The 24,911-nt window shown below is 45.6% G+C and overlaps 1 protein-coding gene across 4 annotated transcripts in view; it reads left to right on the plus strand.

The window, feature by feature from the left end:
- MYH10 (myosin heavy chain 10) overlaps positions 1-24,911 on the plus strand; it is a 1,171,079-nt gene that overhangs the window by 64,695 nt on the left and 1,081,473 nt on the right. For all 4 annotated transcript variants that reach the window (XM_085616842.1, XM_085616841.1, XM_085616843.1 and 1 more), the window contains exon 3: positions 7,560-7,716. In XM_085616842.1, the coding sequence (XP_085472968.1) occupies positions 7,560-7,716 (157 nt within the window). The remainder of the gene's footprint in view (positions 1-7,559; positions 7,717-24,911) is intronic.

Raw genomic sequence — 24,911 nt, forward strand, 5'->3', positions numbered from 1 at the left:
TTTAAGCATGTGAACAGGCAGCCGAATTACTTTCGCTTTAAGGGGCCTTTAATGTCCACTGACTCATCTTGTTCCGGTGTTCAGGAGGGAGTAATTTCAGCTCCAACCGAAAAGTTCCTTAGCATTAGTCAATAGTCGGACTGGTATGAGACATAGGATTACTGGGCTTTAAAATATGCACATGACAAATCTTTCCTCGGAGCATGGAGACTTCCCATGGGTATACCACGCTCCTCACACCAACTGATGAGGATGCCTCATCCTTGCTGTAAGGCTTTTCTTGTTTACAGTTGCAGACCTAAATACTGTTGAGTTTAAATATCGACGATATGGCTCTCCTTCTAACTTTGCTTACCTCCAGATGTAGCGCCTCCGGGCGACCCTGCGCTGGATTTCATCTCCCCAGGCTGTGGGGTGGGGGAGGGGCAGGGGCTGAAGCTAAAACGATAAATCTGCCGCATACTGCCATGGCTTGTAACTCCTTCGGCCTAATCTAGCTGGCACCTCGTGATACTGTTTGTGCACAATCCCGCCACCCCACTGGCTGCCCCTTCCTGCTGGTGGGAAATTGTGTTTTGCTGCTCGTTACTTGGTGCCTGCGCTCGTCACACGCCCACGTGGCCGGATTTTATGCTTGACGGGGAAGTTAAATAAAAATATGTTGATTTTAGGGCACAGCTCATTATAGCCCGCTGTAAGTAATTCTTGGTACGAATTCCGGCATGGGAACCTGAGGGTGCACGTTACTGTTCTCTATAGGTTCAGTATCTATAGTATCATGAATCAAGATGGTGTCTTAACATCCATCAGAGAGAGCAGTTCAACCACCTGTGCCGCTGCTCTCTCCTCCCCCGCCAAGAGCTAAAGTCCATCTGTCTAGCATGGTGTTTACAGCCCTACTCTCTCTCCCCTCTGTGCGCCCCTCTCTCCCCTCTGTGTGCCCCTCTTTCACTCACCTCTGTGCGCCCCTCTCTTTCACTCACCACTGTGTGCCCCCCACTGTGCGCCCCTCCCTTTCACTCACCACTGTGCGCCCCTCCCTTTCACTCACCTCTGTGCGCCCCTCCCTTTCACTCACCACTGTGCGCCCCTCCCTTTCACTCACCACTGTGCGCCCCTCTCTTTCACTCACCACTGTGCCTTTCACTCACCACTGTGCGCCCCTCTCTTTCACTCACCACTGTGCGCCCCTCTCTTTCACTCACCACTGTGCGCCCCTCTCTTTCAATCACCACTGTGAGCCCCTCCCTTTCACTCACCACTGTGCGCTCCTCCCTTTCACTCACCACTGTGCCTTTCACTCACCACTGTGCGCCCCTCCCTTTCACTCACCACTGTGCGCCCCTCCCTTTCACTTACCACTGTGCCTTTCACTCACCACTGTGCGCCCCTCCTTTTCACTCACCACTGTGCGCCCCTCTCTTTCACTCACCACTGTGCGCCCCTCTCTTTCACTCACCACTGTGCGCCCCTCCCTTTCAATCACCACTGTGCGCCCCTCCCTTTCACTCACCACTGTGCGCCCCTCTCTTTCACTCATCATTATGCTGCTATAAAAACTATTTTTGCTGAGACGCTCCCTCTTGGTTTCTAATGGTATTACCCACAGCAGCTGCACCTACACACGGCTCAACAGATTAATAAAGTCTTTAAACTGTCACTTAACCTTTAAATATTTTCAGATCCATTACTTAAGCAGTGCTTTGTGTAATTACAAATTCACTCTACTGTGAAATCATCACCTTCCTCACCATTATTGGGGCAAACTCATTAACTCCTCTGTTTCACTAGGTGATGTTTTTACTGCCTAAATGAACCAGCGCCCATCAAAACAAGCATTTACAATGCAATAGGTCTCACATTTGCGAGAGTTTAAGCTATTAGTATTGTAAATGACAATGCCTTTTATTTATGGTTTAAAAACCAAAACATAAATAAAAGGCATTGTCATTTACAGTGCCAATAGCTCAAACTCGCGTAAATGCGAGACCTATTGCATTGCAAATGCTTGTTTTTCTAGCATTGCCTTACAGTGAACATAACTGAGATTGCAAGATTGCTGAAGTGCTTTCTAGAAGAACACAGAGCAGGAGGCGTGGAGCGGACTCTCCCAAGCTCATACTCCCCTCGAAGTCCAACAGGGATAAACTTTGTTCCTCTTCAGACTCTAATGGGTGTACTCTCTGCCCCCTACTTCTGCCGAGTCTGTCTATGCAGTCGGTCTCAGATTGTCGCATGAGTGTGAGAGAAAGGCAGGACAGCAATGGGTCTAAAACAGAAGTCCTGGTGCTAGGTCCAGAATAGATCCTCAAAACCATTGATCCCCTGTGTCCTCACCTAGGCCTTCATTTACAATATGACAGATGTCCACAGGTAAACCATCTACCGTAGGGATACCCTCAGCTGGCCTGATGGATGACCACCTCCCATGCCTTGTGGTTTCAAAGATTGAATCTTCACAGCTCCAGATTGAGTCCGGTGGGGGCCCCTCCATGTACTTCGCTGGGGGCCCCCTTAAGTTTTGTTATGCCAGTGCCAGAAATGGTATTACAGAAGGCAAGTAACTTGTTCATATTGCTTTATTGTGAAAAGTGAGGATCTTGTGAGGATTTAGTGCTAGGATACAAATCAGGTACTCAAACAATTGTGCTAAAATTGTTTAAGGACTGGGGTCATCGTACTGCTTATTGGCAGTATTGATATAAATCTGAGCATTTTTTAAGCCACTCGAGCCACCCAGCACTGTGTAGCTGTGAAACATACGTTTCACTAATTCATGGCTTATGTTAATTTACATTGAAGGTCGCAGGAATATTTTACCATCTCTATATAAATCTATACAATGGTTGCTTAGGCCTAGATATTATAAAGGACAAGGTGTTCTCTAGAATTGAAGACTCTCAACAAGACTTTGGCAACTGCAGACGGGCCCAGGCATGTGGCAGGCTGCAGAAGAAGCGGACAGCCTATTGATTGTGTGGAAGAACCCCACAGCAGCTGCTCTTAGCAATTCTCAGCTGCACAACTGTGAGCCATCTTCACCAGCAACTTTCAATGGGTTAGCTTCCACCAGCATGTGTGACCTAGCTATGGTAAAATAGTGAGTTCTAAATTTCATTAATATCCCCTAGGGTCAGCCACTAATATTGAATGAAGAATCCGGCACCCTTTCCAGAATAGGACCTCTTGACCTTCCCCACCACTTTTACATTTATTTTGTAAATAATAATGAGACTACAGCAGTGCCCCCAGTCAATGTTTCTGCCATCCTTAGTACCAAAATTGGTGATCATGATGACCTTAGGAAGCAGGTAAACAGCACATCAATTGACCCCCTCTTCCAATTCAGTGTATGAGCGTAACCTCACCACAGATACATAGATCATCTTTCCTAATCACTGCAGCATCTTCCAATATTTTCCTTTGCGTGCTGGAAAGGTGGTGCTTGAGATGGACTCAATATGTATTAGGGCTGCTCAATGGATCGATCCCCGTGCACTGACATGGAGGATGCAATGTATGAGTTTTCTTCCTTGGTTCTCTATTCCTCGGCCTCTTGTATAACTGATAAAGTAGGAATGGTACTTCCATATGGTTAGCCACAAGGAGCTTAACTCAAACCTCTTAAAAGAACTATTACTGAAGGTTCCCTAAGGCTTTCTTCTCTTGTCTCTGTGAGTAGGCCTCATGGATGGGGTAGGTGAAGCACCGGGTGACAATGGTGTTGGATGTTTTATGTGTCAGTCTCTTCTGTCCAAAGCTGGCCGGCAGGAACTTAAACTTGCCACAAAGTATCCTCAAATGTAACAACACCAGCACCTCACCCCAGCTGAAATATGGTGTATATACTCTTACTTCAGGAGATGAAATGCCATTTCTGAGATACCTTGCTGCAGCTTGTCATAAGAAAATACTGTAGTCTCTCAAGGGATGGCAGTGTAACCCTTCTCTTCAGCGCCCCATTGAAATAAGATCCACTCCCTTCAAAGGCTCCTTTTTTGTAGGAAAATTTCAACAGGTAAAGCAGCATTAATATTCTCCTTGTCTAAGTCAGATGCAAATGCTGAAGCTTTAATAAAGGATGTTTGCAACTTAATAATCACTCCACCATCAGATTAGGGGTCTTTACTTACTGTTTAAATGAGACACTGTGCCACAAATTTTCAAAATGGAATTGTTCTCTTCTAAATCATACAATTACACATGTATCAGGACATCAGTTAGACACAATTTGTGTTTCACTAACCTCGCTTGTTCTCTTCAAGACTATTACCCATGCATGGTACACTTAAAAAAAATAAATCATTTTGCCCTAAAACCAATTAAACATTTTATCACCTGTCGGAAATAGGAGAACCTCCCTTCTGATAACATGAGAACAAGTGATTTATCATCCACAAATTGTGCACCCCCTTTGGGCTCTGGTGAACATCACTACCCTGTTAAATGTAATCACTGGTTTAACAAAAACCTTTATATTAGAAGCTGGTAGACTGGAAAGACTCTGGAGAGTTTTACTGTGGGCCTATCTTTCGGCAGTGTTTTAAGTAGAAGGCATATATCCAGGCAGTAAAAAGTGGGTGCTGTACTGAAAAGAATACTTAGATCCCCAATTTTTGAAGAAAACGGTTTTTCAATTATAATTGATCTTTTCTTACATTTGACCTAATTCTCCCTCCTGTTGAGTCCCCTGAAATTATGTGTACAGAGAAGCAGGTTATTTTGTGACTAAAATCATCAAAATTGAAACAAGCAGAGAATGGAAAATTGGTAATGTGTTCTTTTTGCCAAAGACATGTATGGCAGTGCCGTTCGTAATAAGTTGATCTATCGTGCAGCTTCTGAAGTTTAGCTTATTTATACTATCCATTCTGCCAAAGCATCCCCCAGGGACCTTCGTCCTGCTAAAGTCATTAACAACGTGCTCATTTTTTAGTTCCTGATCTAATTTTTTTCTAGTTAGGGTCCTGGATGCATGGAAGTTTGTATTAGGGAAGCGCCTGTTTAAGAAAGCCTGATGAAGTTAACGATAATTGGACTATCTCTCTTCCCTCCTCTGAAATTGAAAACTTGAATGATTGACGTTTTCTCCACCTCCAAGCTTTGGCAAGGGAAATAATGTATTGTGTCCTCTTCAACCTGGGTTCAGGTGCAGCTTGACCAAAGAAATTGTGGTCACTTCTGTACTTGATAATTTGTGTATGATGGTTAATCAGGCAGAGCACTTATGTTGCTCGACCTCTATGCAGCTTTCAACAGGATAGACCGTACAGAATTTCTGGAAAGGTCACACATATGGCTATCATGACTGGGCCATCAAGTCGCTAAATTCCTTCCTCTTTGGCTGCAAACAGATGGTCGATTTCCCTTCTGCCTCTGCTCCGAATCCATTCAATTGGGTTGTGCCACATGGATCAATGCTATCTTCACTTCTTTTTAATCTTTATTTGCACTTAAAGACATGGGCAAACATTTTTACATGTACGCTGATAACAAGCGGACATTATGTAAACTTTATTCTAATTATGGTGATTTTTGACACTTTAAATTGCTATTCATTTCCTTAAGCACGTGTTGCCTGCTATTCTTTTTATGCTAAAAGCTAACCAAACAGATGTGATGGTCACTAAGAATTTTATAGAATAGAGAAATGGCGACCCTCCCGTAGCCTGATGTCATGGGTTATATCCTCTCATCTGTTGACTCTGTGAAAATTTTTGTGATTTATCTAAATTTCAACCTCTGTAGTGCCACAAATAAATTATGTATCCGGCTCCTGCTGTTGGCATCTCCAACTCCTGAAAAACAATTCTGCCTTTTATCCTGACAGATCTTCACAAGGAGGCCATCATCACCCTTATTCAGGACCATCTTGGCTATGACCATTCTTTCTTCCTGGCTCTGCCTAAAAAGTGAATCTGAAAACTAGAACTGGGTCAAAATGCGGCTGCTGGTATTGCGTTGGACTCTCTCTAGGGAGAAGATTACACCTATTCTGCATCGGCTGTCAGTAGCTCAAATAATGAGTTTACTTCTCTTCCCATGGTCCCTGAGGTAATTTATGGCAGTATCCTATCTGTTGTGGCTAAGAAATTTACCATCTACTCACCAGTACGTTATGTGGGGAGAAGAGCTTTTTTCTTGGCAGCAGCAAAGCAATAGAACCTATTTCCAATCAAATTCCAATGGATATTAAAGGATAGAATCTTCAAAAAAGGTCTAATGGTCCCTGCTGATAAAGTTTAGGTAACTTAGATTTCTTCAGAATTTTTCTTTCAGTAGGTCATAGATCCATTGAACTATGTCTTTGGTGCTGTATTTGAGCCCTTCCGGTATTCCTTCGCTAAACAAATTAGAACATTGAGACTGGGTCTCTAAATCCTCGCATTTCCAGATTAAAGATTTGATCTGAGTGACAAGCTTAAACTCCTTTTCTTTCAAACTGTTTTCCAGAGCAGCCACTTGAGGCTTGATGTCTTGCAATTGAGGTTGCTAATCTTTCATCCATGGTATTAACTCTTTCGTTGAGTGATTCCATCTTCAATACTTGGTCCGTTTGAACATTTTTGATTGATTTTTGGTTTCTTTCAATATACTTTTGAACATGGCTTTAGTAGAGTGTGATGATGAGTGGGCAGTCTGAGAGCTGGAGGATTTGTTTAGAGTTGGCGTTTGCATATTTTCGATTGATTTAAAGTTCCAGAGTGTGGAAAGAGTAATTTGTTGCTCCATAGTAAAGTAGGTAAATGGTCCTCTGTTGAAATAGTTGTCTTCTTTAAGTTGTCGGGTATAGATATTTAGTTTTTCTCCGCACCATGGCTATATTTATTTTAAGTTTCAAACAGGTTTGTTGACTGTTTTGTGTAGAAAAGAACATGAGAACAGGCACTGAAGTAATGTTTGTCTTAGGTAAAGAGCCTACCAACTAAGATTTGTGTACAGACATAAAAATTTCGTAGGAACGAAGCTGGATAAAAAAAAAAAACAAGTCCGTGATGTGAAAATATACAGGTAAGTGACGTTAATTATCCATTGGTAAGCTAAAGGTTCTTTTTAAGGTAGCACTAGAAGCAGGTGCTAGTAGAAATATGGACATGGGTGGCTATTGAACATGGCATATCAAGTTTAATGTACATTTGCATCTCTATTGAGATTTGTGAGAAACAGCCTAACATTAAGTGTACTAATTATGACTTTGTGTTGTGTCAGAATCGACCTATATGTTATGAGAGGGTATTCTTTTGTAAAGAGTGTTTTCTTTTTTTCCCTCACTCCAGTGCGATTGATTGAAAGCTTTTGACTTATTCTTTACATATATGTGAATGGAAGTGTAGTAAATTTGCAGAAAGAAATTTGACTGTTTAGTCTGATTAAACTATATTGTTTTTCTTAATGTTCAAACCTTTTGCTAATTTACACACATTTCTAAATAAGTGTTGTCTGAAATATTAATCATGAAATTGTAAGGCAAGTTGTACATGGGTTCACTTAATTTTAAGACTGCAGTATGAGAATTTCAGACATGCGTACCTTAACCTTTTCAATGTTGTTTTCTTTAGACTTATTCTGGATTGTTTTGCGTGGTTATAAATCCATACAAGAATCTGCCCATTTATTCAGAAAACATTATTGAAATGTATCGAGGAAAGAAGCGCCATGAAATGCCACCACATATTTATGCAATTTCTGAATCTGCCTATCGCTGTATGCTGCAAGGTAAGGTTACACACTCTATAAAGAAGTTTCATGTTCCCATTTCTCCTTTTAAAATGTGGTTTACAGTGACAGTTCTGATTATAAATGAATATCTAAACCTGGTAAATGACTGTCTCTGAAAAGGTTTGCCTGCCTGCTTGTCTTCAATCAATCAATCAGGTATTTGTGAAGCGCACTTCTATCCCGTGAGTGTCTCAAGGCGCTGGAAGGGTGGGTGGGGATTTCGGGCAGCTCCGGTTCATCCGAAGAGCCAGGTCTTGAGGCTCTTCCTGAATGCTTGCAGTGTAGGGGTTCGTCTGATGCTGAGGGGGAGTTTGTTCCAGGTCTTGGCTGCGATGTAGGAGAAGGCTCTCCTTCCCGTTCTGGCTCTACGGATGCGGGGGTTTTTGGCAGTGCAAGGTCGGTGGAGCAGAGGTTTCTCTTGGGGGCGTAGAAGGAGATTCTTTCGTTGAGGTATTTGGGTCTGGTGTTGTGGAGGACCTTGTAGGCGTGTGAGCAGGTTTAAAGTCACACTTTTTTCGACCGGGAGCCAGTGGAGGTCTCGTAGGGGCTGTATGATGTGGTCTTGTTGTGGGATGCTGAGGACGAGTCTGGCTGCGGCATTCTGGAGTTTGTGGAGTAGAGATTTGTTGATTCCGGCATGGAGGGCATTCCCATAGTCTAGTCTGTTGGTTATGAGTACGTGGGTGATGGTCTTTCTGGTTTCGGGGGGATCCATTTGAAGGGCTTGCGGAGTATGCAGAGTGTGTTGAAGCATGTGAAGGATATGGCATTGATCTGTGGGCTCATGGTGAGGGAGGACTCTAGTATGATGCCGAAGTTGCAGGCGTGGTCCGTGTGTGTGGGAGGGTTGCTATGGGTGGGGGGCCACCAGGTGTTGTCCCACGCGGAGGGGGTGGATCCGAGGACGAGGACTTCCGTTTTTTCCGAGTTGAGCTTCAGGCAGCTGCTGCTCATCCAGGAATCCAGGATGCGACGTCCTTCATTCCTTACTGGAAACTGTGTCTGGTGATTTCGGGTTCCTTGGTGAGGGAGTGGATGAGCTGGGTGTCGTCTGTGTAGGATACTATGCTGAGTCCGTATTTTTCTAACGATGATGGCGAGTGGGGCCATGTAGATGTTGAAAAGCGTGTAATCGGATGCGTTCATTTGACTTCACTTTTGCAGTTCTCATCAGGCCGTTGGTGTAGGATTTCACTTCGCAATTCTCATTGGGCTGTTATTATGTGTTTATTACTGGCATGGCAGCAGCATGCCGGCTGCTTCAGAAGGCGTGTCGCGTGTTGCACAACACGGTATCTGACTCTTGACCATCCACCATTCTATGCTTTTCTCGGCTTACCTGCTTCTGTCTTTGACATGCCCTCCAAGTTTCTGTATAACCCTTGTTTGATCCACCGTTTTTTTGTATAATGACATGCCCAGCTAGTTCTGCCCTGCATTCTCTTGCAGCTCATTGTTTTAATGGTAGGACGCGTTTGATGCTGAGTGCCTTGCCTTCATTCTTTCAGTATTCTGTTTCATGGTACAATGTGAGATTTCCTGCTGTTATTACGTGTTGTTCATTACTGGCATGGCGGCAGCATGCCGGCTGCTTCAGGAGGTGCGCGGCGTGTTTTCTTTCATCAACACAGCGCCCATTGCGATTCATCTTTTAAAATGGCGGCCACGCTTTTTTTTCCCTCATCACCACAGCTGTTGCCAGCACAGGTGTGGGTTTGTGCTCTACTCCCCCTGTGCACTTGTTTTTCACTTGTTTATATTTGTTTTCAAGCATTAATAGCAATCTGCTAAATCAAATGTTAGTGCTAGGGCCATAGTGTATTATCCTCCTCTGTGTCTTTAAGTATCCAAACACACTACTGCAGCTAATTTGGTGTTTTTGATTTTCAGTATGCACATTACCGGGTTGCTATGATTGAAATTCCTGTGCTTTTGCGGTTACTCTAACTCTTGAAGACTTCCTTAGAAGATACGTTTTACTTGCTCCACTTTTTATTAGTATTCTTGATCATTATGCAGCTCCCCGATTTCTCTTGCGCGGTCTGTCCACTGGAAACTTCGTCTGGTGTCAAGAGGCAGAGGTTTCTTGCAGCTGCAGAGCCATTACTGGGTCTCCATATTTGTATAGTGCTCTTTCAGTCTGGAAGCTTCTTTGGAGACTAATAAAAACAAAACACAAACCTCTGAGATCACGGCTAGTAAAATGACTCTCCTGTCCCAAGGCACAGTGTCTTTAATATAATTAATGTAAGGAACAGCATCTCTGAGATCAAGTTAGTTCTGAATATAAAGTGCTAAAGGTGTTCATAACATTTTACAGCAAGAGTTACATTCCTCCGCTTGTGTTTTATTTCATGTCTGGTATTATAGAATGTTTGTTTGTAGATGTCTGCATTACACAGCCTTGAAGCAATTTGCAGATTGAAACAAATGTGGTTTACAGATTAAAAAGATACAATGTACACTATATTTACACGTACACACAATATAAGTTAAGAAGTTTGTACTTTCGCTTCAGCTGCAAACTATGATAGGATGAGGTTGTGACAGGCCGTCCTATGACCAAGTACCATTATTACCACAGACATCAGCCTTTTTATGGCAGCCTTCTTGCAATAGCTTCTCTCCTCTGGCAAGTGGGACCATCTGCCTGTTTCTTTCTGTGGCAACTCTTCCAATACCTTCTCTCCTCTGGTAGGTGGAACCATTTGGCGTTGTCGCTACTCCATCCTGCCAATAAACGTAATAACAAGGAGCCCCCAAAAGTCTCCACTTATATGTCCAAACATCAGTTTTTTATTTTTTTCTTAACACACAGAGACAGATCAAAGCATATCTCCTATTTAGTTTTTTATTATTCACAAAAACTTAATGCTATCCACACAGTTCCACGTCTCATATTTCAAATCCACACATTTCAAATCCACACCACATGATTCAACAACAAACCACATAAATCCAATACACACCACAAAATTAAGCATCATGCCACAAAATTCAACAGCACACCACATAAATAACCTACACTACATACCACTCCAAATATTTTCTTTCCTGGCAGTGTGCCTGACGCACAAGTTTCTCCCAAGTTTAGGGTGCTTTTATTTCTTAAAATGATCTGATTGATGCGCCGAGAACTTCCCACATCTGCATTTTGAGCTGTGAAACAATCTGTTTTTGCTTCAATAGCAGTTGAATTCCAGTATTTTCCTACTTTTTGGATCTCCATTGATAGTTAGCAACAGTAAATAATATTGCTATTCCACAGGATCCTGAACCATTTTCAAGAAGAGATAAAAACAAAATTTAAAGAATGATAATGTCCCTGTTTTCATAGATGTGCATCTCTATAGGCTTAGTAACTGAGTTTTGTCTTCTGATTTGTTTAAGAAAATTATTAAAAAGTAATTTGAAACAATCATATTTTTGGTCCCTTAGTAGCAATACTTTAAATGGGAAAACCTGATTGGAATAGGGTAAAATTAAACCAGACATGCAGCTGCTTTGTTGAGCTCAAAGATAATACTGCACCTGTAAGTGAAACATTCCCTCCCATCATGGCACCTTACTTGATGGTCATAAACACGAGCTAGAATAACAAGCTCATCACTAATAATAGTGACCGTGTCAATGAGGCTAAACCTTTGTAAAAAGAAATTGGGCGTGTCCGCCTTAGAGCTTGTTTGAGACAGTGTTGTGTAGTGAAAGTATGGATCAACACGCAGATGTCTGTTTACGGATGCCTGAAATTGGGACTTTACTCACGACAGGCATGGTAGTTGCGTTTGCTCTGTAAGTGAGATTTTAGTATTCACAGAAGAGTTTGTTTGCTTTCTGAAAGCATAGAAATATAAATGATGTGATACAGCTTGCTATGTATTGCGTAGTGGTGAGTAATCGAATTCTGATAGTCATATTGACCAAGTTGTTTCACTTTCCTGAAGTGTTTACTATTTTCTGTTTAGGGACATAGAACACTAGTCCGATCTTGTTTATGTGTGGACAGATTGCTAAGTTGAAGTTGTTGAATTTTGAAATATATAAGGAAGATGGGTTTGATTTATGTCAAAATATGAAATTAATGTTTTCTCATAGATACTCTAGAAAATTGTGGAGGGTTCCTATTAACACATTGTTTGAATTTTGTATAGGCTATAGCCGGATAAAGTGAACAATTGGAATACAGCTTTCCTTCATAGAACAATATTAGGGTACCATAAAGCAGATGGTCTTCTAAGTGAAGGGAAAGTAGGTGTTAATATTTTCTAGGAAATGTTTACTTGTCTGCTGTATTAGGAAGTAATGTATTTCAGTGGAGGAAAATTGAACTCCAGATTATCGTAGATGCAGCACTTGCGTCCGAAATGTTTTTTCCTGACAAGTATTTGGATTACCCTTTTTCTGTAAACACAGATGCAGAACCTTTTCCAGCAGAGCGGGTTGCCTTTACCTCGCATGCCTTCACCTTGCATGCCTTTACCACGTATGCCTTTACCACGCAATTTTGAGGTAAAGACATGCTTAGTAAATGGGCATGTGCGCTAAAGCTCACACTTCTGCCCCTCTGCCCTAAATCTTAAAGACACCCTAATCTTAAAATCCCTACTTCCCGCCTACCCCAGCCCAACTGCGCCCTCGACCTGAAAACTGCCCCTATCCTGTCCCCTACCCTGAGCCCTACAACTCAGCCCCCTTAAAACTACTCGGGTCCCAGCCCCCTCCCTGGGCCCTAAACCAAGCTCCCACCCCCTAAAATCTAACCCCACTTTCCCCTGCCCCAGCCCAACTGCCCCCTCAGCCTTAAAACTGCCATGAGCCCTAAAACTCCCCACCCGAAAACTACTGCGACTCCCCAACCCCCAAAACTATCCCCAAACCAAATAATCTACCCCCAACTCCATCCTCTGTTCTAAAACTCCCAACTGCCCCCTCCCCCTGAAAACTGCACCTTTCCTGTCCTGTGCCCTGAAACTTACCCCATAACCCATACAAACTACCCCCCCCCCCCACCCCCTCAAAACATGTCTTTTCTCTCCTCCTCGTCCTGATTCTTCCTGCTTCTGGCAGCAGCAGCAACTAGACCGTGCATATGCCTTAACCACAAATATGCGTGGTTAAGACCTATTCGTGGTTTAGACGTGTGTGGTTCAGCCCACATAGCTCATGCTTCGTGGTTAAGGCTGTGTCCCCTTGAAATAGCTCATGGTTGGTACTGTCCCCAAACCAGAAGAGCGTTGAGATTGAATTTGCTTCAGAGAGCATTTCTACTTATAAACAACCGCAATGGAGCGCACACCGCTAGCTCCTCCTCCAGGTCGCCCCATGGGAAGCTGGTGCATGAAGTTCTTAAGTGGCTCACCCCAGTGGGTGCAAGTAAGTACTTGTTGATAATCTCTAGACCCGATACATGTCCCGGGTTTTAAAATATCGCCCGAGACATGGCTCGGGTTTCGGGATAACTTCCCTCCTCAGTAGAGAAAATAGTTAGGGGTGGAAGAGAGGGCCGCCAAGCAACCGTCAAGGGCCTCAGTGCCCACACAGGCACGCAGGTGCGTCGTCCAGGAGCTCGTCAGCTCAAAGCTCGAGGGAGCCATTTTTATAAACAACCGCAATGGAGCGCACACCGCTAGCTCCTCCTCCGGGTCGCCCCATGGGAAGCTGGTGCATGAAGTTCTTAAGTGGCTCACCCCAGTGGGTGCAAGTAAGTACTTGTTGATAATCTCTAGACCCGATACATGTCCCGGGTTTTAAAATATCGCCCGAGACATGGCTCGGGTTTCGAGATAACTTCCCTCCTCAGTAGAGAAAATAGTTAGGGGTGGAAGAGAGGGCCGCCAAGCAACCGTCAAGGGCCTCAGTGCCCACACAGGCACGCAGGTGCGTCGTCCAGGAGCTCGTCAGCTCAAAGCTCGAGGGAGCCATTTTTATAAACAACCGCAATGGAGCGCACACCGCTAGCTCCTCCTCCGGGTCGCCCCATGGGAAGCTGGTGCATGAAGTTCTTAAGTGGCTCACCCCAGTGGGTGCAAGTAAGTACTTGTTGATAATCTCTAGACCCGATACATGTCCCGGGTTTTAAAATATCGCCCGAGACATGGCTCGGGTTTCGGGATAACTTCCCTCCTCAGTAGAGAAAATAGTTAGGGGTGGAAGAGAGGGCCGCCAAGCAACCGTCAAGGGCCTCAGTGCCCACACAGGCACGCAGGTGCGTCGTCCAGGAGCTCGTCAGCTCAAAGCTCGAGGGAGCCATTTTTATAAACAACCGCAATGGAGCGCACACCGCTAGCTCCTCCTCCGGGTCGCCCCATGGGAAGCTGGTGCATGAAGTTCTTAAGTGGCTCACCCCAGTGGGTGCAAGTAAGTACTTGTTGATAATCTCTAGACCCGATACATGTCCCGGGTTTTAAAATATCGCCCGAGACATGGCTCGGGTTTCGGGATAACTTCCCTCCTCAGTAGAGAAAATAGTTAGGGGTGGAAGAGAGGGCCGCCAAGCAACCGTCAAGGGCCTCAGTGCCCACACAGGCACGCAGGTGCGTCGTCCAGGAGCTCGTCAGCTCAAAGCTCGAGGGAGCCATTTTTATAAACAACCGCAATGGAGCGCACACCGCTAGCTCCTCCTCCGGGTCGCCCCATGGGAAGCTGGTGCATGAAGTTCTTAAGTGGCTCACCCCAGTGGGTGCAAGTAAGTACTTGTTGATAATCTCTAGACCCGATACATGTCCCGGGTTTTAAAATTTCGCCCGAGACATGGCTCGGGTTTCGGGATAACTTCCCTCCTCAGTAGAGAAAATAGTTAGGGGTGGAAGAGAGGGCCGCCAAGCAACCGTCAAGGGCCTCAGTGCCCACACAGGCACGCAGGTGCGTCGTCCAGGAGCTCGTCAGCTCAAAGCTCGAGGGAGCCATTTTTATAAACAACCGCAATGGAGCGCACACCGCTAGCTCCTCCTCCGGGTCGCCCCATGGGAAGCTGGTGCATGAAGTTCTTAAGTGGCTCACCCCAGTGGGTGCAAGTAAGTACTTGTTGATAATCTCTAGACCCGATACATGTCCCGGGTTTTAAAATATCGCCCGAGACATGGCTCGGGTTTCGGGATAACTTCCCTCCTCAGTAGAGAAAATAGTTAGGGGTGGAAGAGAGGGCCGCCAAGCAACCGTCAAGGGCCTCAGTGCCCACACAGGCACGCAGGTGCGTCGTCCAGGAGCTCGTCAGCTCAAAGCTCGAGGGAGCCATTTTTATAAACAACCGCAATGGAGCGCACACCGCTAGCTCCTCCTCCGGGTCGCCCCATGGGAAGCTGGTGCATGAAGTTCTTAAGTGGCTCACCCCAGTGGGTGCAAGTAAGTACTTGTTGATAATCTCTAGACCCGATACATGTCCCGGGTTTTAAAATATCGCCCGAGACATGGCTCGGGTTTCGGGATAACTTCCCTCCTCAGTAGAGAAAATAGTTAGGGGTGGAAGAGAGGGCCGCCAAGCAACCGTCAAGGGCCTCAGTGCCCACACAGGCACGCAGGTGCGTCTTCCAGGAGCTCGTCAGCTCAAAGCTCGAGGGAGCCATTTTTATAAACAACCGCAATGGAGCGCACACCGCTAGCTCCTCCTCCTGGTCGCCCCATGGGAAGCTGGTGCATGAAGTTCTTAAGTGGCTCACCCCAGTGGGTGCAAGTAAGTACTTGTTGATAATCTCTAGACCCGATACATGTCCCGGGTTTTAAAATATCGCCCGAGACATGGCTCGGGTTTCGGGATAACTTCCCTCCTCACTATTTTCTCTACTGATGAGGGAAGTTATCCCGAAACCCGAGCCATGTCTCGGGCGATATTTTAAAACCCGGGACATGTATCGGGTCTAGAGATCATCAGTTCAACAAGTACTTACTTGCACCCACTGGGGTGAACCACTCAAGAACTTCATGTACCAGCTTCCCTTGGGGCGACCCGGAGGAGGGGCTAGCGGAGTGCGGTCCATTGCGGTTGTTTCTAAAAATGGCTCCCTCGAGCTTTGAGCTGACGAGCTCCTGGACGACGCACCTGCGTGCCTGTGCGGGCACTGAGGCCTTTGACGGTTGCTTGGCGGCCCTCTCTTCCACCCCTAACTATTTTCTCTACTGATGAGGGAAGTTATCCCGAAACCCGAGCCATGTCTCGGGCGATATTTTAAAACCCGGGACATGTATCGGGTCTAGAGATCATCAGTTCAACAAGTACTTACTTGCACCCACTGGGGTGAACCACTCACGAACTTCATCAGAGATCATCAGTTCAACAAGTACTTACTTGCACCCACTGGGGTGAACCACTCAAGAACTTCATGCACCAGCTTCCCTTGGGGCGACCCGGAGGAGGGGCTAGCGGAGTGCGGTCCATTGCGGTTGTTTCTAGCATTTCTACTTAACCTGTGAATCTTTGCATTGTTTGGTTTCGTGAATATAAGGGCTTGTAGTCTGTACTATGAATATGTATAATGCTATGCAGCCCAGTTGAGGGAAATCTGACATTCTAAGTAGACTGAAAAAATTGTATTCAAAGTGAATCAGAGTTAAATGGCGGTCTGTAGATTTGCGTAAGTAGGAATGCTGCCACCTTTACCAAACACGTTGCAAAGATTTGCTGTGATGTGGTGCTGACTTGAAGCCAGATGCAGGTAGTGCTAGTGAGCTCTCTGTTTCCGTACATTGGGAGAAATTTTTGTTTTTGTTTCGTATGTTTGGATGTCAAAGAATACTTTTATTTATGTTTTTTGATTAGTAGTGCCAATCCAGTCCTGACATTTAGAGTTGAGGAAAGAGTTGGATTATCCTTTTTTGATTCATTTGTTGAGATTGTGAACAGGCATTAATGCACGCTTAAGATCTTTTCTTTATTGCAATAAAGTAACAAAAATAAACTCATCTTCCTTTTATGGGTTAAATCTTTTATTATTATTTTGTAAAGGCAAGTGTAACAATAGCCGCCACTTACATTCACCGGCCGGTGGGGTTCAGTCGCATTTACTGGAATAAAGAATATAGAGGAAGAGAAATAGAAAAGAGAAGGGGGGGGGGATAGGCCTACCAGATTTGGGTTGTGTACTGTGATTCGAGCAGGCACCATGGGGGCTTCCGGGGTGGCCAAGATTAACCACCTTCATTCGTCCATGGGGGTAGGAGCTTTAGTAAGCTGGAGTACTCTAAGGTATCTCGGGCAAGTGAGTTCTGTAAATTCAGTGGATAAAAATTCTATAGTGGTGCCCCATGTTTTATCAAACTTAGGGAGAGAACGTGTTAGGCCGGCTGTAATCTTCTCCATCCCCAGTGTGTCCCACAGCCTATATAGCCAGTCTAGTCGGGAAGGTATTCCCTCATTTCCCCACCTAGCCAACAGCGCATATTTGGCTGCTCCCATAGCCAGGGTGATTGCTCTGCCACGGCAAGATCCAAGAGGATACATCAAGGCATTGGGGCGCGAAGGGCCAAGTATTGCCAGTATGCGTTCCAAGGGATCCCGAAGCCTGTGATGAGACTAGCAAAATCCATCACTCCCTTCTCATTGAAGAGATCTCCAACACGTTTGCAACTGGCCTCCTGCCAATGAAGATGACCGTTACCCGTGCTTGCCGGGGGGAAATCTGGGATCCCTATAAAGGGGGACAGGGGAGACATTGGGGTTGAGAGGTTACACGACACCTGTAAGCTATCCCACACTCCCAGGGTGACCTCAAGACAGGGGACCCCACTGGGTCGTTGCCGCCGTGGAAGCCATGGGATCTCCGGATGTGCATGCCCGCTATTGAATGGTCAATGAAGCACCAATGCTTCTCCGACTCCAACTTGTACCACTCGAGCATACATCTAAGTTGTGCCACCTGAAAGTAGCGTACCCAATACGGGACCCTAGTCCCCCATCCTCCTGCTTCAAATATGTCGAGCGGCGGGTCATTCTCGCCGCCTTACCTCCCCAGATGAAGTTATCAATAAGGTGTTGTAGTTGTGCAAGCATAGTGGGTGGCGGTCGTAGTGGAAATGCCTGCATCACATATAGGATGCGTGGAAGTATGGTCATTTTAATGGCTGCCAGTCTTCCCAGCCAGGACATAGTATGCCTCTTCCATTTCGAGAGTTCACCCCTGACCTCCGATAAGAGAGTAGCATAGTTCACTTGGGCTATCCTATCTAGAGTGGGAAACAACTACAGACCAAGGTACTGGACACCCTCGACCGCCCATTTGAACGGAACTGCGCTGCCAAGGCCTGTTGCTCTGCCTTGGGGAGAGAGAGTCACGCTTAGAGCCTGTTTTGGAGATATTGACCTTGAAGCCCAAGGCGCGACTGAAGCATTCAAGTTCCTCCATGAAGGGGGGCCATTGAAGTCACCGGCTGAGTTAAAAACAAGACCACGTAGTCCGTGTAAAGCGAAATTTTAGGCTCCCTATCACCCATTCTGATCCCAGAGATAATCGGGCTTTGGCCTACCCTTTCTGCAAATGGCTCCATATATAGAGCGAAGAGCAAGAGTGATAAAGGGCAGCCCTGCCGCGTACCTCTTGTAATGCGAAACGGTCGGGATGTCACTCCGTTGACTCTAATCCGTGCCTGTGGATCCATATACAAGCACTCAACCCGTCTCAAAAATCTGTCCCCTGCCCGAATCTACGCAGAACCCGTTGCAAGTACAGCCAGTGGACCCGGTTGAATGTCTTCTTGGTGTCGATTGAAAGAAGCACCGTGGATCCCTGATTACGTTGGGATTCATCCAGCAAATGGCACACCCGACGCGTCCCATCGCTGCAGTTGCGTTCTGAAATGAACCTCGCCTGGTCGGGGTCGATCAAACCCTGCATATGTGGCGCCAGCTGGGCAGCCAGTATGCTTGTGAAGATCTTAAGGTCAACGTTTAATAAAGAGATAGGGCGGTATGCTGCACAATCTAGTGGGTCCTTGCCCGGTTAAGGGATCACCCTCAGCCATGGCCATAGTCGGGGTCATGCTACCGGTATCACTGAAGGAATTAAATAACCGTAACAAAACAGGGGCCAAATCCTGGGCAAATGTCTTATAAAAATCGGTCGAGAAACCGCCTTCACCAGGGGCCTTCCTGGATGTGAGATTCCGGATGGCCTTAAGGACCTCTTCTGTGTGGACATCTGCATCCAGACTCGCCGCTTCCAGTGGAGGAAGGGATGCTACCGGGACATCACACACGCAAGACTCTGCTGCTTCCGGGTCTAGAACGTCCGCGCTATATAGATCAGTGTAGAAGGACCTCAAATCTGCCTACTATGTCACAGCCAGTGCGCAAGACTTCACCCTGGAATTCTCTAATTTCTACAATACGCCGAGTATTCGTCTGTGCCCGGAGTAAGTTTGGGAGGAGTTTCCCGGCTTTATTACCTCCGGCATAGTACCGCTGTTTGGTCCGCAGGAGAGAGTATTCCGCCTGGTTGAAGTCAAGGGCTTTCAGCTGCTGTCTAGCAGCATTAAGTTGTCTCCTAACCTGTACGGCTCTCTTCTGATGGTGCACCCCCTCTAGCTCCTTCACTTGCGATTCAAGTTGTTCCCTTTTTTCCTTTCTGTTTTTATTGATTCCTGCCGCTATCGCAGTAAATCGTCCTCGGACCACAGCTTTGAAAGCGTCTCATAGAAGAGCAACAAGGATGCTCCGTCCTCCTTAATCTCAAAATATGACTTAATTGTTGCCTGTATTTCTTGAATATTAGCATCATATGCGAGCAGTTTGTGGTTGAGCCTCCACTGCCCACATTCCAGGGCGCCCCCCTGAATGTGCAACTCTAAACTAATTGGTGAGTGCTCTGAAAGGGCCCCCCTGTGGCTTTCATGACTCTCTGGGATGTTTTAAACCAATATAAGCGGGCAAAAGTTTGATGAGCTGCTTAAAAGCATGTGTTCTCCCTGGCGTTGGGGTAACTCTTTCTCCACATGTCTGTCAGACCAAAATCCCTCAGTTTTTGCTGCATAGCATCAGATAGCGCCCCAGTGTGCCCCTGTAGTTGTACAGATCGATCTAGCTTCGCATCGGGTACTATAATAAAATCTTATGTTAGTTCTCATATACCCAAATTGAAGGCCTACTTCTAACCCTACCTGGAATAGCGATAAGGGAGCAGAAAAAGAGTATAGAAAGGGGAAGTAAAGTAAAACAGTAATCCAACATGTCGAAAGCAAGAAAGGTGCCCTCCAACAGGATCCAAGAACAACAGTTTGCATGTGTCCGTATGTCTGACGATCGGTCTTCCTCCCCCGTACATAGGGCTCCCAGCCGTGGCGGATTTCAATGAGTTAGGGAGCCATCTGGGGTTTAACAGAGTCTTAGCCGAATCATCTGCGGTGCACCTTTAATCAGTCGCTCTTTGGGTCTCCAGAGTTCTCCTCGCTCCGTAGCTGACGGCTCAAGGCCTCTCTCTCCTGCTGCTTTTCGAACTCCGTGGATTTTGTGGGCTTCCCCCTCCCCGTCCTTTGGCATCTTCTCTCGAGCATGTCCTTCGCATCCTTCAGAGATCTCACTGTACGCAGCTCTTTATCCCACGTAAAGGACAGGCTAAAAGGGTGGCCCCACCTGTAGCAAATTCCTTTTTCCCCTCAAGAGAGAAGTTATTGGCCACAGCGCCCTCTGAGATCTTGGCACACGCCAACCTGAAGACCTTCAAATGTAATCGTTGCCTTGTCTCTAGTTGCAGTCATAATGAGTTCCTTTTGCGAGTGAAGACGAGTAAGCATATTTTGCTGCTGGCCCGGCCTCGTCGCTGGCCGTCCCGCCCGGTGTGTTCGATCCAGAATCCTTTCCCCTTCTCAGAGTTCTGGGGCTGCATATCGGAAGAAGCGCAGCACCCAATCTTCCAGTTTCCCTTCATCTGCTTGCCATAGCACACCCTTGATGTGAATATTAGACCTCTGGGAGCGGTTCTCCAGGCGGAGATGTAGCTCGTCGTTGTGTTCTCTAAGCTCCAATAGTTCTCAGACTTGTTCTGTGATTTCTTCATCTCTGCGGTCGCCTGCTTGCTCGAGTGAGTCCACCCGGTCCCCAATCTCGTGGACGTCTGCCTTGAGCTGCTTAACGTCGTAGGCCATTTCCTGGCAAAGGGCCGTGAAATCCTCTCTTAGGAAGCCAAAGAGTTGTTCCAGAAAGCCCCTAGTAATGGGTTCCATCTCCGGATCGCTCACTGTCTCCGTCTCCGTGGTAGGCTGGTCTGGCCCATGCATATCTGAGTTGGACTTTTTTAGGAGGTCTTTAATTGTGGAGTCCTTCGTTCTGTTGGTAGACATCTCGGAGGTTGCTTATGACAGAGGACGAAGTGTGTGAACAGGGTAGGAGTCTGCTCCCCCTTTTGGCTAGCACTGGTCAATGTCAGTGCATCCCACACCCTGTTCCTCTGGTTTACTTCCACTTCTTAGCCCCGGCGCTGACCGATGCCCCAAAGGGTCGCCCAGACTGGTACCGCGTCTCGTGGTAGGCCAGGCTTACGCGCCTAGCAGGCTTCTCAGTCTTCCAGTTCCCAGGTCTACAACTCCCTCTTGCAGCAGAGCCGCAGACCTCCTCCACCAGCCTCAGTCCTGGGCCCTTGGTCAGTGTCTCCCAAGTCGCCACGTTGACTAGGTGTGCTGGGTACTGCACGCACGATGTAGTGACTGCGTCGTTAGGCCGTGACCTCTCTCTCAAGACCTGATGAGCTGTGGAGCAGGGCCCTTCTCCCCTGACTGCCCCCGGGCCCTCAACCAGATCTCAGTACTTCTGTCCCAATCAGGCGGGGGCGCCTGTGCTGTCGCCGGTTCCTCTTATCTCCCCAGTGTCGATGGGTTTATTGCACAGGGAGGGCTCAGTTCTTCGTGCTCACCTTGCGCTCCAGGTCAGGTCCTCTGCAGGCCGTGTCCACCGCTGCTCATTTCCCGGCCCCCTGTGGGGAGGGCGCTGTCCTCTCTCTGCCTCAAGAAAGCCGAGGTCCGGCAACTCCTTGCCGCTGCTCCGCGCGGGCCGGACCAGCAATTCTGCTCAGTAGGGCGGGGCCTCGGCGAGCAGGCTGCAAAATCAGGCTTGTAAGGGAATCCAGTCACTTCTCCGGCAGGAATCCTTCCCCACTCCTACCACCGCGGTCTCACCCGGTCGGGGAGCCGTTTCTCTGCACTCATGCCTCCGGGGCTAGGGCTCAGTGCTGCCTCCGTTGCTGCCCGGCCTCTGGTGGCTGTCCCCTGCACACTGCGCTCCGGCGGGCCTCCACTCCGGCGCTCCCGACCCACGGTGCCGTGGAGCCTCCGGAGACAGAGTTTGGAGCGGTGCCGTCTCCAGAGCTCCGGTGACTCTTCCCCAACTACTCTGAGGTCCCAGGTACGCGGTGGGTGTGTAAATATCGGCCACAGCGAGCAGAGCTCCTTAGGTTCGTTGTTGCTCCGCCGCCATCTTGGCCACCCCCCCCCAATGTTCCTTTTAGAAAGGCAGAAACTGGCTGCCTGTTTCGGCAGTAATAGGCAAACCTCTTTTTGTAATTACCAATAGTCTCTGGCTCTGCAGCAGGCCACTCAAACCTCTTTTTATAATTTCCAATAGTTATTGCCAAACTTTTTTTTTTTTGGGTTGGGTTGCAGGTGGAGGAGTCTTTAACCTTATTGCATAGGAAAACATGTATACCTGGGTATAGGGTTGGATATAGGGTAGTGCACTGGAGATGCTGAATTAGGCGTAAAGTAATCAATATAAACATACATAAGTACATGGAAGGTATGTATAAGGAGAGTAATGTATTTAAATATAAGTTGTATTTAATAAACTCAGACTTTCAAGTGTTGCTGTACTTTAGGTTATTTTTTATTTTGTATATATTTTTGGGGAATTCAATAGTGAAGCAATTGTAGGTAAATAGTTGTGATAAAGATTTATGCAATGACCTATATACGTGTTAAACATGGAATAATATAACCATAAGTAATATTTTAATTTGTTAAGCATAACTAACGAATATCTATAAACATAATTATTATACACGTTTATACAAAGCAATACACATGTAGGTACACATATAGTCCACCTAAATGCTTATATACACATGCTGTATATTTATGTTTGAGTATGGTGCTTATGTGGGGAAGAGCCAACTCTTGAGTAGTCTTCTGAAGATATGTAGTTATCTGTGGATCTTATGTTTGGGGGTAAATAATTCAATAGTTTGGCTGCTTGAACAAAGCGGGATCTCACCTATGTTTTTTTTCTTGTATGGTGGTATTTTGAGGCGAGGTGCCAATCTAGAGTGGAGGTTCCTTTGTTGAATGTATGTGCAAGTGCCTGTTCTGTGTTATAGAGGGTCCTCTGCTGATAACGGTGCTGTTCCTACCCTGTGAGTGTTAGCAAAGTTTGAACTGCTGCAAACTATTCTGCCTGTTTGATTAAGTGTGTGGGGCAAGGGAAATGCTGTTTTCAGAGTTCTATAGTGTACATTTTGTGATTGAATGAGAGCATCAGAAATCGTTGCTGTCTTTTGGAGGGGGTGTGGAAGTTCATGCTGCTGCTACCAATGTTTCACTTTTTCTGTGTATGTAAAACCTGCACTGCTGCCTCCGATGCCGGTGTACCGTACATCTGAGGAATGCTGATTTTTGTGTATGCAAACTTGTATTACAAGCATGTGTGCTACACTGTATTCGGAGGGGGTGTATGCGTAGCAGCGAAGCTTGCCCTGTTTCCGTCTGAAGAGAGGCAGGAAAGACCAAAAAAGGTTGGGGGGGGAGCCATGGAGTCAATTTTTGGTTAACAGTGAAAAAAATTTGGATCTACAAGTATTTTTGATAGAACTCATGCAATTCATCCTACACCATAGCAATTTTACATGTCAAGAGAAATTTTACATTCAACTATCCGGAGTAGCTATGGGCAACTGTGCTGCCCCAGCATATGCGAATTTGTTTATGCATAAATTCGAATCAGACCACATCTTATCCAACCCACTGTGGCAGAACAACCTCATTGTATATTACAGATACATTGATGACATTTTTTTAATCTGGAAAGGTCTTGAAACCCATTTCCTCATGGCAATCAGAGAATTGAATCAAGTCAATGAGAGAATTCAATTTACCCATCACATAAGTAAGACTAAAATAGCTTTTCTGGATGTGAACATAAAATTGAAAAATAACGTGCTAGTAACCTCGGTTTATACTAAACCAACAGATCGAAACAACTACCTGCATTTTCATAGTTTTCACCAGATGAGTTTGAAAAAACATTTGCCTTACTCACAGCTACCGAGAGTTAAACGCATTGCATCTTTCAACTTGGAGTATGAAGCAGACAGTCAGAAAATCAAAACTAAATTCCTGCTAAGAGGCTATCCTCTCTCTATCATAGAATCTGCAGAAAATAGAGTGAAAAGCAAAGACAGATCCCAATTACTTATGGTTAAACATCTGTCGAACAACAAAGAGGAACGCTTGGTGTTTGTATCTAAGTATTCTACCCAAAATATTCAAATCAAAAATACAATTTGCAAACATCGGCAACTTCTCCAAACTGAACATGATTTTAACAACATCTTTCAGGAGTATCCTATATTTGCATATCAACGCACCAAGAATCTCAAACAACTTCTCAATAAGCCTATTCAACCTTCTGACACTCTTTAAAGGAACACTTCCATGTTATAATTGTGGAAATTGCAATAGCATCATAAAAGGAAATACTCTTACCCACCCTACTCAAGGCACCCCCATCAAACTAAAAGTTAACGCTACATGCGATTCCACCCACGTCGTTTACCTATTGAAATGTCCATGTGGATTACCATACGTGGGAAAAACGGAAAGAAAAATTAAAACCAGACTTACTGAACATAGAAGAAATATACGAACCAAAAACATGAAATCTTGTGAAGCAGTTCATTTCTTGGAAAAGAATCACAACGTTAGCCGAATTCGATTCATTTCTTACTCTTTTTCTTACTCTCTAATCTTATTATATTCATTTATTATTTTTTCTTACTCTTTATCTCGTTTTATTCATTTATTTTTCTTCCCCTTTTATTCAGCCTTGCTTCCACCTTTATACTGATCTATACATTTCGCTGCAATACACTTCGCCGTAATTTTGCTTGCCTTTTCCTTATTCAGTTACTTAGTTTTTATTATACAGTCACGTTTTCTGCATCACGCTTAATTACTTAATATTTCCTTTCAATTTTTCCACCCTATCTTCTTGTCTTTTTTCGAAC

Source organism: Triturus cristatus, chromosome 7 (assembly GCF_964204655.1).
Source record: "Triturus cristatus chromosome 7, aTriCri1.1, whole genome shotgun sequence".
Classification (NCBI taxonomy): domain Eukaryota; kingdom Metazoa; phylum Chordata; class Amphibia; order Caudata; family Salamandridae; genus Triturus; species Triturus cristatus.